The following is a 14686-nucleotide window of genomic DNA, read 5'->3' as shown; positions in this document are numbered from 1 at the left end:
ATTTGTTGGGGGAGATCTCCTCCAGGCTGAGTAACCACAGACTTCATGTCTGAATGTAGTTCACACCCTGCTATTTTCCAGGACAAGTGCACTTGCTGGACTGGCACAGTGGATCATGCTCCTCTGGGCTGTCTCCCTCATCCACAGAGGAAGAGATTGCTCAGTCTGTAGGTGCTGGAGCTGCAAGGGCCACATTGTAGGAACTTACCTTTATATCCAAAAAACCAGCCTAACACTGTCTTCCTTCAAAGTCACTGAGATTTATCTTCAGTTGTATTAAGGCAGTCCTGTATACCTTAATATGGCTTATTTTGGCCAGCAGGCCTTATGAATTCCCTAAATGGCTCAGAAGCAAACATGGCCATTTCTCAGTCTCTAACCAAGCTTGCTCTGCATCATGGCAAATTAGCACTTCCAAGCAATCCATGGATGCACTCGGACAATAGCCTTGTGCTTTTTTCGCACAGACACTGCACTGGGTACCTCTGTTCTCTTCCTCGGTAAAATGGAAGGATTTTGCCAACATTTCAAATGGTTTCAAAGACAAAAAGAGGAAGAAATTCAGATATTTCATATCCCACTCTCCCTTCCCTCTTTTGTTGAACCCAGTGAAGCTTTAAATCAGGTTGTAACAAAGAGCTTGGTTCCAGCTGGCTCAAATTGGTGGTGTGAGCATGGCTACTTCCAGGTGCATAGGATGAGGTTTTAGGAACACATTTTAGAGAGAGGCCCTGGTGCCTCAGGCCTGCTAGTGTCCTCTTAAAGGTAGCAAGAAAGAGAGGCTGCCAGGCACAGTTTGAAATGAAACTGATACTACACCAATAATGAGGGGCTATATTTGGAAAGATCTTTCAGGGTTATTTTTGTCTGAGATCATTACTTCTGGACAGCCTGCTGACAACTGCTGAGCATACAAACACATTCCACCCAGGGCTTGGTTCTCTCTGCTAATGTGGAAGTAGCTCACAGGGAAAGCACCAGAGGGAAGGGATGCTCACACTGGGTTTCCTGCTCCGTTTTTCAAACTGATCTTTGTGCGTACAAGACATGCAACACTTCTTTGCTGAAGCCAACAACTTCCCACCCAAAAGACTGAAAGCAATTCTTTACCATTTTTCCAGTAATTCCTGTTGTTGTTATCACGTGTCCCACTTCCCATGCACACTGATACACTCCTCCCTGAAGCCACAGCTGGAGCACAGCTTTCTTGTCCCTATAATCAGTGGGAGCCTTCTCTGGTTGCCAGCCAGGCTGACGCAAGGAATCCTGGCAGCACTGCTCACCAGCTCAGGGAAGGTAGACAGGCCTAAGGGGCACGAGAACAGCTCCCTATGCCCTCGGAGATCTCCTTGCTGGGTAGCATTTACCTTCTGCCTTCCCACACTGAGCTTGTTGAGATGAGCACTATTACAACAAGGAACATACCTCTTCAAAGCAGCCTGTTTACAGCAGACCTGGCTGAGAATGAGGCTTGCAAAAGCACTGAGTGGGTGAGGTGCTGATATATACCCAGATTCCTCAATGGGAGCCTGTGTCTGAGGGCTCCTGGGGCTCCTCCTTGTCTTGACCTGGGCAGTTTCTGGGTAGGGGTCTCTCTGCTGCCAGATACTTGCAGCTGAGTGAGGTGGAAAATCAGGAGTCACAGTAGGAGACTGTAAAACTGACTTTAGCGGATAAGGCATTCACATCAAATTGACCTTAACTGCAGGTTTATTTTTATTATTTTAAGAACTGTATTCTTGATAATTTTAGTTCTGGAAGAGGGGTAGTTACTTCCTGGAGTTGGGCACTGTAGGCTGGAGAGCATCATGCCTCATGTGAAAACAAGCACTCTTCATTAGGACACAAGCCCCTTCTGACCAGGACTTACAAGCCTTTCTTTAGGGACATTTTTCAGAGACTTTCAGTGGTCTTTATCTGCTGACAGGCTGTCCTATGGGAAAGGAGTAAGGACTGACCTATGGGCTGAGTAAATCTGCCAATTTGAATATGTGAAGGAGTAGCTGATTTCTGTGTTGATTCCCCAGGGACTAAACCTCTGTCTCAATTCCTCTTAATACATTGTAGTGGGTTTACCCCAGCTGGACACCTGGTGCAAACCAAAGCCATTTTATCACTACCCTCTCACAGCCAGACAGGAGAGAGAAAATTTAACAAAAGGCTTATGAAGCAAGGTAAGGATAGGAAGATACTGTTACAGGTAAAACACCTTCAACTTGGGGAATTTAATTTATTACCAATCAAAACAGAGTAGGGCAAGGAGAATTAAACCCCCAAATTTTAAAACTTCTTTCTCCTACTCTTCCCTTCTTCCTGTGCTTAACTTTATTTCAGAATTCTTCACCTCCTTTACACACTGGTGCAGGTGGATTGGGAATGGGGGCTGTGGTCAGTTCATCATGGCTCATCTTTGCTCCTCTTTCCTCTGCTCTCACATATTCTCACTCCCCTCTTTGGCTGCAATTGGTGTTGCAGTTTTTTTCCCCTTCTCAATAGTGTTGACATGGAGGCACTTGGACCTGTTGCTTCTACTGGACACAGGGGAAGCTTCCAGCAGCCTCTCACAGAAACCACCCCTGCAGTCCCCTCCTGCCACCAAAGCCTTGCCACGCAAACCCAATACTTACTTACTCTTCTGTTTCTCTTCTTTAATTGTACTCTTCTGCTTAGCCATGTATTTCAGTTTCAGCCCTTTTCATAGTATTTGCAATAACAAATAGGGCATTGCATCACTTCAGTGAAACCACTGAGTTGCAGCTCAGAAGGGGTGAGAGTAACTTTCCTTAGGCTGCAAGGAGGCAGGTTGCAAAGAACACAATGACTTTTAGACCCAAGTGAGTTATTCAGAACAGTGCTGAAGTGAACAAGGGGAAATGGGAGTGAAAATGAGAACTCCCTAAATATGAGCTGTCACTTCCTACAAAAACAGTGACCAGACAACTTTTTCCTTTATACAGGGGAAAGCATTATACAGCTTTAAAACCTTTAAAAAATTTATAAAGCTTTTTATCCATAACTTTGTGAGACTTGAACTCAAAACATAGGGTTGACTGCACTAATTATGGCACTTAGTCCTCTTCCTTAAAAAAGGATGGACACAGGGACAGGAAGTTTGCAGAAGTTGAAACACAAGATATAATTAGTGGAAATAGCTGTGCCTGGTCTGGCATGCAGAACAGCTTTGTTGTGGCTGTGTATTTTGTCTTCATGTGGCTCAAAATGCAGCTTCCCTTAGTTTCTGTGAAGGTCAGTTAGACCAACTGGTAGAGTGGGGCTTCTGCTCAGCAGGAGCAGTTCCAGTGTTTCCATTACCCTCTAAGTGATTTTGTAATGTATCTTATGGCAATAAAAGGATCCAAAGATTGGAATGAATCCTGCTTCCAAGTTCAAGAAGAGACTTGGATTCTGCCTCCTTTCCTCCTGATAGCCCAGCAGGAGCTCCATAGTATTTAAGGTTTCTTTATGTGAGATTGTGTATAAACAGAGAAAGCCATAAATCTGAAATATTTAAATTCTCGCAATACCAAGTAAATACAGCTTTGCAAATAAGGGAGTCACTTTGTAAAAGAGCTGGCCACAGAAACTGCAGGAACTTACTTCACTGCTGGTGGCCACGTCTAGATAAGGGATTACAGAAAATCTGAATCACTGAACAGGCTGACAGGTAGATCAATACAAATATACATACATTGGTCCTGGTTCTTTTAATGTAGACTGAAATCTTCCAGGAGACAGCTGTGGAATAAAAATATATTTTATCTATTTAATAATAATAATATTAATAATATTTATATTAATAACTATAATAATATTTTTTTAATATATAGGGACTCAGACACACTCAGTCTGACAATATTATGTCACTTTTGTTCCATCTGGAACTAGGAAGGAGATATGAGGAAACCGGATGCTCCTCCCAGCAGGCCTCTAAGTTTTTGAAATGAATTGTAAAAGACCAAATAAAAGGAAGAGGAGAGAATCAACCACTTTTGCCTCCTGTTAACCCCTTTAGGCTGCCCTGAAAATAATCTGGTTGGTACTGATTAATTCTCACATCAGGAACCATTCCACTTCAGAAAGGGAGTATGAAGGAGTCTCCATTAAGCCTGCAAGCAGTTCCATTTAACTGACTGGGAGCACTTACACCCGCTGTGTTTCTATGCTATAAATCCTTGAAACCTATTCCACTGGTGACAGATGGCCTGGTTCAGGATTAATGAAACAAAATATCTGTGCCACTGCATCAAACAGCTGAAGAAGCTGGCATCAGATCCTCAGAGAAAATATGCAGACTACTCTTTTCATTCTGAAAATCTTTCCTGGGCGAGGGGCAAGAGAGATCTGGCCATTAGTCTGGGAATTCCTGGCAGTGAAGTCTTCCTGTAGCAGTCCTGTGCAGCAAGCTCCCTTCTCCCTGGACGTGTGGACAAATGGCCATTGTCTGTGGGACTGGCTGGAGCAACTAGGGGCAAGCTTGCTCCAAAGACTGGCATCCCAGGGCACCCAGGATCTGGTGTAACACCAGCCAGGTGCCTGGTTGGTTTGTGTAGGATGTGCTCTGTAGGGTGCACGTGGGTGTTTTTCAGGGTTCCCCAGGCATGAATGCTGTGACAGGGGGGTGCTGAGAGGGTCCAGCACAAATTATGCTGGAAGGTGTAACAGTGGCACAAAGCTGCTCACCACAGAGGGGCCTCATATTTTGTGCTGAAACAGTGACAGAAACAGAAAATGGGCAAGGAGTCATTGTACCTGCACAGTAAAAATACTCAGTAAATTAATATTTTTAATTGCTGTTACACACAGAAGAAATGAGAAAAAAATTACATTCCAAACAAAGAATTAAAATAGTAAAATCAGCATAAAAATGTGTTAAGAAAAGATCCCGGATCAAGTGGCTGTACTGTATGTGGTGACCTTTACAATCACAGTAAAGAAAGTAAGTGCTAGAGACTTTTAGACATGGCAAAGTGCTTGACTCCCCAGAGGAGAGCAGCTGCTTCAGTCACATCTTTCAGTGCACTCTGCCTGGAATGTGTGGGAGAGAGGCTGGAGCAAGAGACTCACACGGGTCCAAGAAATAGAGATTAGTGTTCAGGACAGACCAGCCACTCTGCATTCTCAGGCAGGCAGAACTGCCACTTGCCCAGTGGCGTTTGCTTTTTCCTTCCTTGTTTGGGTTTTTTTTTTTTTTGTGGTTTTGGGGTTTTGTTCTTGTTTTTGTTGTTGCTTTCTGGTTTTTGAGTTTTATTTAACAAAGCTTCAGGTTCTGCTGGCCTGACCCTGCCAGCACCATAGGCTTGGAGCAAGCCTCCCCAGCTGCATTAGGAGCAAAGCTTGGTCCAGCAGGGTCTAGATAAATGTGTTTGTAGTGATTCAGCACCATCGCCCAACGGGCTGGTTTTGGTTTCTTGCTTTTCTTCTGTCAGGAAAAGGCAGTCTTTGACTTCCTTATGCCCTGTCTTCAGACCGATCCAAATTGGCCCAGTCATGTTCCCACTGAAGTCTTGGTGGCTCAAGCCCTGCATCCTGTGCTTCAGCCTCACTTTTGAGCCATCACACCACTCCAGTAGCTCACCCGACAGCAGCACAGTGTCACCACCAAAACAATACAAACCACAGAAGTTTTGGCATTCCTGCCAACTGGCCACCTTTTTTTCATTTGTAGTCTGTCTAGAGTTGTATATTTTTATTCTTTACAGTAAGAGCAAAAATAAAATAACATTAAGAAAATTTTCTCCAAACTAAGAAAATTAAAACCTATCAAATATTTTAAAGAAACCATAAAAATTTGCATTGTGTTTGCTTCTGAGTTCATATTAAGATTTTACTGCAGCTGCTTCAAAATTATGGTCCATTTCACATGTCCACAGCTCACATTCCTTGGTCTGTAATTCCTTGCCTTCATTTGTGTTTGTACAGCAGCTAGTGCTACAAAAACTAGGTAGTTTCTAGCTGTGGTCCAGATTAAGATCAGTGAACAGTGGCATTTTTATCCTAGTTGAGAACGTGGTGATGGTTGAGAGCTGTATTTCTAGATCAACTTTTGTTCTGGGCCATAGGACTGGTGGTACAAGCACTTCCTTTGCTAGAAAACTCACTGCTTCCTTGATTCAGGTGAAAAGAAAGGAATTCAAGAAGGATGTGCCAACCTTATTGATTCCATCAAGGCTTTCTCTCTCTGCTGATTTTAAAGTCAGTAAAACTTACAATCAGAGAAATTAAACATCCCTTTGAAAGCTGTTTCATGAAACCCAGCTGACCTTCTGCAGACTGAAGGTTGAACAGAATTACTTCATTTTCTGCTCCAGCTTTTTCAAAAGCCACAGCAGACAGTGAGGTACTGTGTTTTGGCTGGATTATATGTACTCCAGCTAACAGTGAGGGACAAGACCAGACTGCAAAAGTGGATGCAAGATTCACATCTAAGAATTTGGCCAAGGCTTTTAAAAGAACTGAAAACCATTTTCAAAACTGAAATTAGAGAGTTCAGATTCTTAAGCTAAACCTCCCTCAGAGTTCAAGTGGAGCTGAGTTAACCAGCATGAATAACCTGCATGAATAACATCCTGTTAACCAGCATGAATAAATACTTTGCATTTTTTTTCTATCTGATGCAAATTGAAAAGGCAGTCACACATTCTGTCCTTTAAAAGAAGTTCTGCAGATCCCTAGTAGTAACTTTAACATTATAGTTGAATAATATTTGTGACTTACATAGCATTTGACATCTTCAAAGTGCTATATGAGCCTTAATCCTCACGATATCCTTGTGAGGTAGGTAAGGGCTAATATCTCCATTTTAGAATGGGGTGAGGGCCTGGTCCCCTGCTGGGATAACCTGGCATTGCACTGGCCCTCATACACCAGATGTGGATCTGGCCCCTGAAAATTTAAGTGACTCACCCAAGGCCACAAAAGGAGCGAGCATGGATAAAAAGCAGGAGAATTATCCAGGAGGATTTCTGTCATGAGAAGTCAGCAACTTCCCATCCTCTTCCAAGAACACAGTTATGATGACTCTGCTTAAAAGACCCCCTGTCTGTATTCAGAAACCAAGCAAAGAGAAAGAGGCACCTACCACTAAGCTCTACAGCTGCTGTTTGCTTAGATCTGCTTCTTCCAGAACAGCTCCCAAAAATACTACAATTGCAAGATGAAAATGCAGGTGATAGTGTCAAACTACAGGACTGAAAAACTTTGAAGAGCCACTAAAAACTGCCAAGTTCCTCCGAAATTTTATAAACTTGTGTAAAAATATATAAATTACGTCCACTGATGATAACATGAAACCTTCAGCAATCTACTCAAAAGCCATATTAGAGTAATTCTTAAACCAGTTGTCTTAAAGAGGCCTCAATAGGGAGGAGTAGGAAGCCAGGTATTCAGCACAGAGTAAGAGTAAAGCTTAAAAGTTAAAATCCTCTGGCTTTGTTCTCCTTGACATGCCTTTTCTACATGAGCATCACACTGTGACACAGCCCAGAAGCATTTACTAGCACTTAAAAATGAGTTGCAATTAGCACTGCTTCTTTGACTGACCCTGGGAGTTCTGTGCAGGGAGGGTCTGCCTACAGAAAGAGGCTGAAGAAAGCGTGCTGTATCTTTTATATATCTAATTAAAGAGCCAAAGGACCTCCAAGAGGGTGGTAACTGCAGAAAGTAGCCAAACCAGGCATGTAAGCTCAAGTGACCATAGACAGGGATTGCACAAGGATGTTTGGATACAGCAGTGTGAAAAGAAAGCCTCTGTACTCAGCAACAAAAAGGAGCTGCTGCTGCTGCTGCTGCTGGGGCCAGGAACACTATACCACCTGGAAGGCTTCATTCCCTCTGTCATGTTCCTGGGCCAAAGTTTGGGTGCTTCTCAAGGACTGTACTCCTGAAAAGGAGAAGAATGGATTGAACCTCAGTTTTACTTAGTGCAAAGAGGCAACAGGAGGGTCCACAAAGGCAGCCCTACAGACAGTACCACCATTTGTCACATATGTACTCCACTCCTTTTTTTTTTTCTCTATTTCAAAGTGAAGATTTCCCTCGCTGGGATTGAGGGAACAGTTTTAATCCCAATAAAAGTTATTTAACAGACTGCCAGCAACTGCTTAGGGCTTCTTAGGATTTAGGCATCTCAAAATTGTGTCAGATCACAATCCACAGCAGCTGGTCTCTTCCCAGGAGAAAAGAGCCTCCAGGAAAATGGTCTCATTCAAGTAACATGGATTAGAAAAAGGAATGCAGAACCAGAGAGAGATTTTGAAGATTAAGAGCCTTTGCCAGCAAACCTCCAAGCCAACCAGGACTCTCCTTTGTATGTTGAGGGCTCTGCCTCATGTACCCAGGAAGGCTGAAGCTGTCGCAGCCCTGGGATGGAGCGAGTGTGACTGGCCAGTGTGTCCCAGCCAGGTCACTCCACGTGACCTGTTCCAGGATATCAAGGGAACAACAGCCCACTTGGGCTGCACAAGTTTCTGCTGTCCCACCCAGGGACCTCTGCCACCAGAAACTGCACCTCTGATGGCCAGTGGAGAGGTCTCCTAATAACACATAAGGACTCTTTTCTGCAAGTATCCAGTGGCTGATGGAAGAGCAGGACAGCAAGGCAAGCCAAGAAGAAAAAGCACACAGAAAAGCAACTCATATATTTCCAGGCAGTTCAAGACTACTCGTTTCTAGAGAAGAAAAAAAGAGAATCAAAACTCAAGACTTCTAAATAAAGCTTACTTTATCACACAAGCATTTCCCTCAAAGCAAAGGGAAGCTCAGGATGTGGGGGAGCTCCTCTGAAGAACTGCCAGCTAAGAACTGAGTGTGCTGGACTGACCCATGCCAAAGAGCTGGGACTCAAAGACTGCAGTGTGCTGTTTGCTCACATGCTGGGAGGATGGTGGGGTTCACCCCAAATGCTACGACTTCCTCTTAGCTGGGTCACTGTTGCAGGAGGAGATTTGCAAACAGCCAAGCTGAGTAACAGCAGGTGACATCTGCAGAGAGCTACACTGCAGGGTTCAATCTGTGGCCAGGAGATAAGCAATGCTGATGAATGAAAATGGTTTATGGCTCTAAATTCCCTTAGCTGTTTACTCCAGGCAGGCCCCGATGTGCCAGTGAATGAATACTGACAGTATTACATAACAGCATTAAAGGGAAGGGATTTCACGGGGCTGTGCTACCTACAGTGCTTTCCCTCTCCATAATGCAGCTGACCTTTCTGATCCCTGTCTGAAACACAGCAGATGCCCCCACGGGGTCAGGATAGTTAACCCAGATTCCTGTAATACTGGCTGCATTTGCACTGATGCAAAAGTCATGGGGAGACAATGCCTATTCTCTGCCAGGCACACCAGGTGAGGCTGGAGAGGAGCAGGAGACCCACTCAGCACCTCTCAGCACAAGGGAGAAGTTAGCAGGGTTCTATGGGAGTCCATGTGAGTTTGAGAAGGAAGTGGCAGGGGTGTTGAACATGAAGGACAGTGCTTTTCAGGAAGCTCTGCTCAAAAGGGGCTTTCTGAAAAAAAAAAAAAGTGGTGCAAAGAGGATCCTTTTCCACCAGCTGGCAAAACATGGCAATCTGCATCCAAAATGAGGGCCTTGATCACAGGAAATGCTCATGCAAAGATTCAAGATACTGCAGGCAGCAGTATCAAAAGTACTACTGAAATGCTACCAGAACTCAATGGGTACATGGAATATTACTTGTTAGGACATCGGAGAAAAAAGACATAAAGATTAGATGCCTGTCTGCCATACTAAGGGTAATTAGGGCATACACTAAGTAAGACAGTAAGTTCTGCTTTAAAAATCAAAGCTCCTCGTGTGCCCATTACATTTCATTGGTGGCTGCAGGCACCATGTAACTGCATGCATGTGGCAAGGGAGAACACGCTGGCCTGGCTACTGAGATGTCCCTGAAATCCCACCAAACTCCTGCTCTCTATAGTTGTGCCACATGCAGCAATACTGACTTGCACCTAGAGACCTGCCCTGGAGCAGTGATCACTGCAATCAAAGCACACAGCACTGCCAGCACACCTCTTGTTCTGTGCCCTCAGCTTGGGGTTCTGCTCTCATGCTGGTTCTGCTGGGTACTGCCCCATATGCTGCCATTGACTCCAGAGATGGATATGCTGTTTTTACTCTCCCTCCAAGCTTCCTTTCAGCAGAGGAATAGCTCCAGTTTGCATACTGAGTTTGTAATGCACAAAAAGAGACAAACGTCGGTTAAATTAATTTTTACCTATGACTTTAGCAGAGATCTGTGCCTGTCTGCCTACAGTCGAGGGCAGGCCTTTTAGCACAGTGCATGGCCAAACCTCCTTTCCACCAGCCCTCCTCTTCCCAGACATTCAGCATCCATTTCAAGACTAACAAGTAAAATGCAGTAGTACAGCACTTCCAGGGAAGAAAAGTTGAATGAGTAACTACTGCAGGGACAGTCTAAGCTTTCTGATGTGGACTCCACACTGAAGTAAGCTGTATTCAGAGAAAGCCAATGAAAAAAAAAAATGTAATTCCCAAAGGTAATGCTTCAAAGAAGCAAAATCAACATCACCAGTGTGCCTAGAGAAATGGAGATCTCTCTCAGGGGTGAATGCAGCTACAGCACCTGAGATATAACCCATGGGTTCACAGACTATGGCACTCCACCTAGCTCCTCTTCCTGAAGTCCTCTTCATCTCTGGTCTCTACGGCCGACAGCGCAATCAGCATTTGGGCTGCATAGTAGGTGGCCATGATGATGAAGCGCGAGTAGGGCACGGGGAAGCAGAACTTGTTGAGCGCGATGGTGAGGTCCGACACCATGAAGAGCATGGCGCCCACGCAGGCCGACAGCTTGGTCCATGTCCACAGGTCATTGCACAGCTGCACGCCCGCCACCGCCCGCCAGCCCATGAAGCCGATCAGGGCAATGTAGACGGCCACCAGGTAGGTGAACGGACCCGAGAGGTAGGAGTAGAGGAAGGCATAGCAGGAACTGGAAACAACGCCCATCAGCAAGCCAGCTTTGAGGTCCAAAGGCTTCATGCCAAAGGCTGAGGAGTACAGGATGTGTGTGATGGCAAACATCAGCAGACCTGGAGAGAGGAATTGACACAGAAAGTGGGACCTTTCATCAGTGACTGGCAGTCAGTAGCAGAAGAAAACATTCCTTGCAGTGTTACCTACCGGTAACGCTACCAGTGATAACCATACTGACCACCTGGGTCCATTTTATTAAAAAAATCTCTACATGGTAGAGATATACATCTCATAGCACCAAGCCCCCAACCTAAAAAAAGCCCCAGCACAATTACAGCTGCAGCCAAGTACAGCTCTGCTGTAACAAAAGCCTTTCCACTGAGAAACCAGGTGGAACTAAGCTGCTGGAGGAATTGATCTTGTTTTTCAGGTAGTTCCTCTTCCCCTGCTTTTGGCAGAAGGTTGGGAGCAAGGCAGACCAAAGACCTCTAACTATTTTGTTCATAGGTCACGTGTGGAACAGGAAGACTGGAACCACAGCAATGTATGACCAAAACATGACAAAAGACACTAATCCCTCTGAACCCTAACACAAAGCTTGGCCGTATTTAGCCACAAACCCAAAGGCACTTGAGGACTAAATCTGGCTGCTTCTCCATCTCTGCCCATAGCTGGGAGAAACCTAAGCTGGAAAGAAGCAGCTGGCATATTTCAGGGACTGCACCAATGTGATCTGCCAACAATTTTATGGCTATCTGCAAGATTCAGATGAACCTTACCAGGCATCAGTCAGGGAAAATAAAGTGCTGGCTTGCCTTTGAAGTGCAACACCCCTGAGAAATGCCAGATGTGGGTGTTAGAAGGTACTGCCCATATGTCATTCCCTTGCCACTAATCCATTTGACATAAAAATGTCCCAATGTGTTGGTAGAGCTGCTGCCTCCAAGCTGTCATGACAACTGTAGATAATGGGCCAAAACCAGAGCCCAGCTCCTTGGGTCTTCTGGGTTCCCAGACCCACACATGGTGCAGCTGCAGGCTCTCCAGCTTTATCCTGGCAGGGTTATTAGAGGAGCTGGAAGTTTTCATGTAACTCTAAAGCATGAAATGAAGAAAAGGAGTGTTCCAGCAGGACATTTGTTCAAATGTAACACATGATGCACTGGTGTAAAGGACAGTCACAAAAACCTTCAGCTGGCAGACGTTGCTTCCTCCTACTACTCTTGTGTTGAGCCAGCTCAAAGAAGTGGAAGTGTCTCCCTGCCTTTGGGGAGGACCAGATCAGACACCCACTGAGAACTCAGTCATGGTGGCATGAGCAGGAAATCCACAGAAGGGAGGGAGGCTGGTGGGATATGTTTTGCAGGGTGACACTAGAGAAAATGGACATCATGAAGGGGAAAGAAGAGAAGCACAAAAGAGAACAACAAGAACCTGATGTTTCACAGAGCTATGGCACCTCATGGACAGAAAAATGAAGAAACTGAGAAGGGATTTAGGACAAGAGCTTTTTATAGGGTTATAGTGCAGGAAAGGTTAGTGCCCAGGGAGGTGGTAAGGAGAAGGAGGGTATGTCGCCCTAGCAGTGAGGAATGTTTTTTTCTTCAGTGGCATTATAAGGAGCATTCTGCAACAGGGAACTGAAGAATGTGTTGTCCTTCATGCAGGCATCTGGCAGCGAGGAGGAGAGGACAGGATGGAGCAAAGAGCCTGGAAATGCAGGAGGAGTTTTGTGATATGTGGTGAGGTTGGTGACAAACAAGAGAGTCAGCTCCCAGGTTTACTCATTCAACACCCACAAATCAAAGCCAGGAACTGGGGAAATCTGTGATGGCTGCACAGGGAACAGGCTGCATTTCTCTTTCATTTCTCAGCCTTTAGCTTGGTCCTCTCAACCACATCAGGGAGATCAGCCCTTTTCTCCCACTTTCTTCCTCTGGGTTTCCTCAGGCTGGCAATAAGGGCTTTTTGCTAGTCCCCGTCTTCTTCACCAAATGCATAAATTATTTCTAAGTGCCTGCTATCAAAGGAGATGAGTATTTAATAATATTCAATAATAATATGATATTTTATTAATTATATTTGTATTTATATTGTATATATAATTATAATAATTAATAATTTAATAATATCCTTTATTAACACTGTAAAGTATCTTCTACATGTAGTAAGCCAGTAGTCAGAAAATAATGTGTTATTAGTGGACTGAAACAGCAAAAATGAAAAAAAGTCAAATGTGCCAGGAGTAGGTTCCCAGGCTCTCACTTCCCTATGAAGTAATGAACAAACGTCCTTTTATAAACTCATTGTCTCAAAAGCTTTTCAAATGAGCCCAGTTTCCAACCCTTTTCAGTCCAAAAACTGCAGAAATTGAACAGAATGTCCATTTTTATCCAGTATTTCCTCTTCTCTCCTGAAATTTCAAATTCCCACAACTGATGACATCAAAAATACTGTCAGTTGTAAGCAACAGCAACCTGATGAGTTTTAAATAGGAGAAAATATATTTTGCAGGCAAAGTGAAGAAAGAAGTGCAGCACTGCACTTTATCTACTTATATCTGAAATGCAAATATTAACACTTCCCTACAAAAGGTAGTAGCTCAGTGGGCTGAGATTTTCAAAATGCTCCAACAGAGCCTTTCTTCTCCTTTGGAAGAAAAAATGTTCCTAAACCCACAAAGCAAAACTTCTCAGTTGTGAGACTAGGTTTGAAAACCTGACTCATTTGCATATTAAAGCACATCAACCAGAAGCTGAATTGCTGTGACTGGTTAACCTTCCTCTAGCACTAACTTGGAGAGGAAACTCAGAGATGTACCAGCTACACGGGAATGGAGAAGCACGGAACAGTCCGTACATGGAAATGGTCATGGGGAGAATTGCCCTTGAATGTTTTCCAAGCCATAGCTCAAGGAGCAACTCCAGGAGGCAAAACCAGTTGGGCTGAGGCAACTGAGCCAGGTACTCCTGTTGGGAGGAGGCCACTGGTGGGAATGTCAGCACTCAACACAGAAAGGATGGCACCTCAAGAAAGCTGGAGCTCCTCAGCAACATGCCCAAGGTTCAGCCAGATAGATCAAATCCTCAGGGCCTAATCCAAACCCCACCAAAAGCAGTAAACATTTTTACATGAACTTTTAATGGGATGGGGATAAGCCCATGGGAAGCAGGATTAAAACCAGATTCAGAGCATTTGGCCTTTCATATCTGGCACTGCACACACTTCCTTCTCGTAAAGAAAGAGCTTGTGGGAATCCCAGAATAAAATTAAATGCTAACCTCATGAGAGAGGGGAAAAAATAAACCTTTGACTTTCAGAGCTGACAACAGCACAAGTCACGAAAGTTCCCTCATCACATTTTCTAGTGGGACAGTCACAGCAGCCAGTTAATGGTGGGTGTTATGTGAGATCCCTGTGCTGGTTAAATTAACTTCAGAAACCCCACCAGTCAGTTCAGTGAAGGACTCAACTGCTGCTGATTTCTTGTGACAGTCCAAGGCCAGGAAGGGAGTTGCTGCAGGCAGGTTCAACGTGGCTTTAAATGATAATTCTGAATCATTATGTTCCAGTCTGCAAACTAGCAAAATAAAAGCTCATTTTGCTCTGAGAGATGTGGATCTTTCTGTAGAGAATGTCTTCTCTGACATGAACACTACAGAAAGGTTTGTCCTTGATTGACCATCATTAAAATGTTTTGCAAAACAGATTATTATGTCTTGTACAACAGGCT

The 14686-nt window shown here is 44.3% G+C and overlaps 1 protein-coding gene across 3 annotated transcripts in view; it reads right to left on the bottom strand.

The window, feature by feature from the left end:
* Positions 1-2284: 2284 nt before the first annotated feature.
* Positions 2285-14686, bottom strand: part of TMEM86A (transmembrane protein 86A) — a 29127-nt gene continuing 16725 nt past the window's right edge. Inside the window, exons 3-4 of one of the 3 annotated variants that reach the window (XM_058846168.1) lie at positions 10601-11069; positions 2285-3735 (exon numbers count right to left, since the gene is read on the bottom strand). In XM_058846168.1, coding sequence (XP_058702151.1) covers positions 10642-11069 — 428 coding nt within the window. In that variant the 3' untranslated portion in view covers positions 2285-3735; positions 10601-10641. Of the gene's footprint in view, positions 3736-4750; positions 11070-14686 lie in introns of those variants that run through there. The other 2 variants (XM_058846177.1, XM_058846159.1) reach the window with 2 other exon arrangements.

Source organism: Poecile atricapillus, chromosome 1 (genome assembly GCF_030490865.1).
Source record: "Poecile atricapillus isolate bPoeAtr1 chromosome 1, bPoeAtr1.hap1, whole genome shotgun sequence".
NCBI classification, from domain to species: Eukaryota; Metazoa; Chordata; class Aves; order Passeriformes; family Paridae; genus Poecile; species Poecile atricapillus.
Note: the sequence above shows the minus strand (reverse complement) of the source record. Positions and strands in the feature narration are given on the sequence as shown.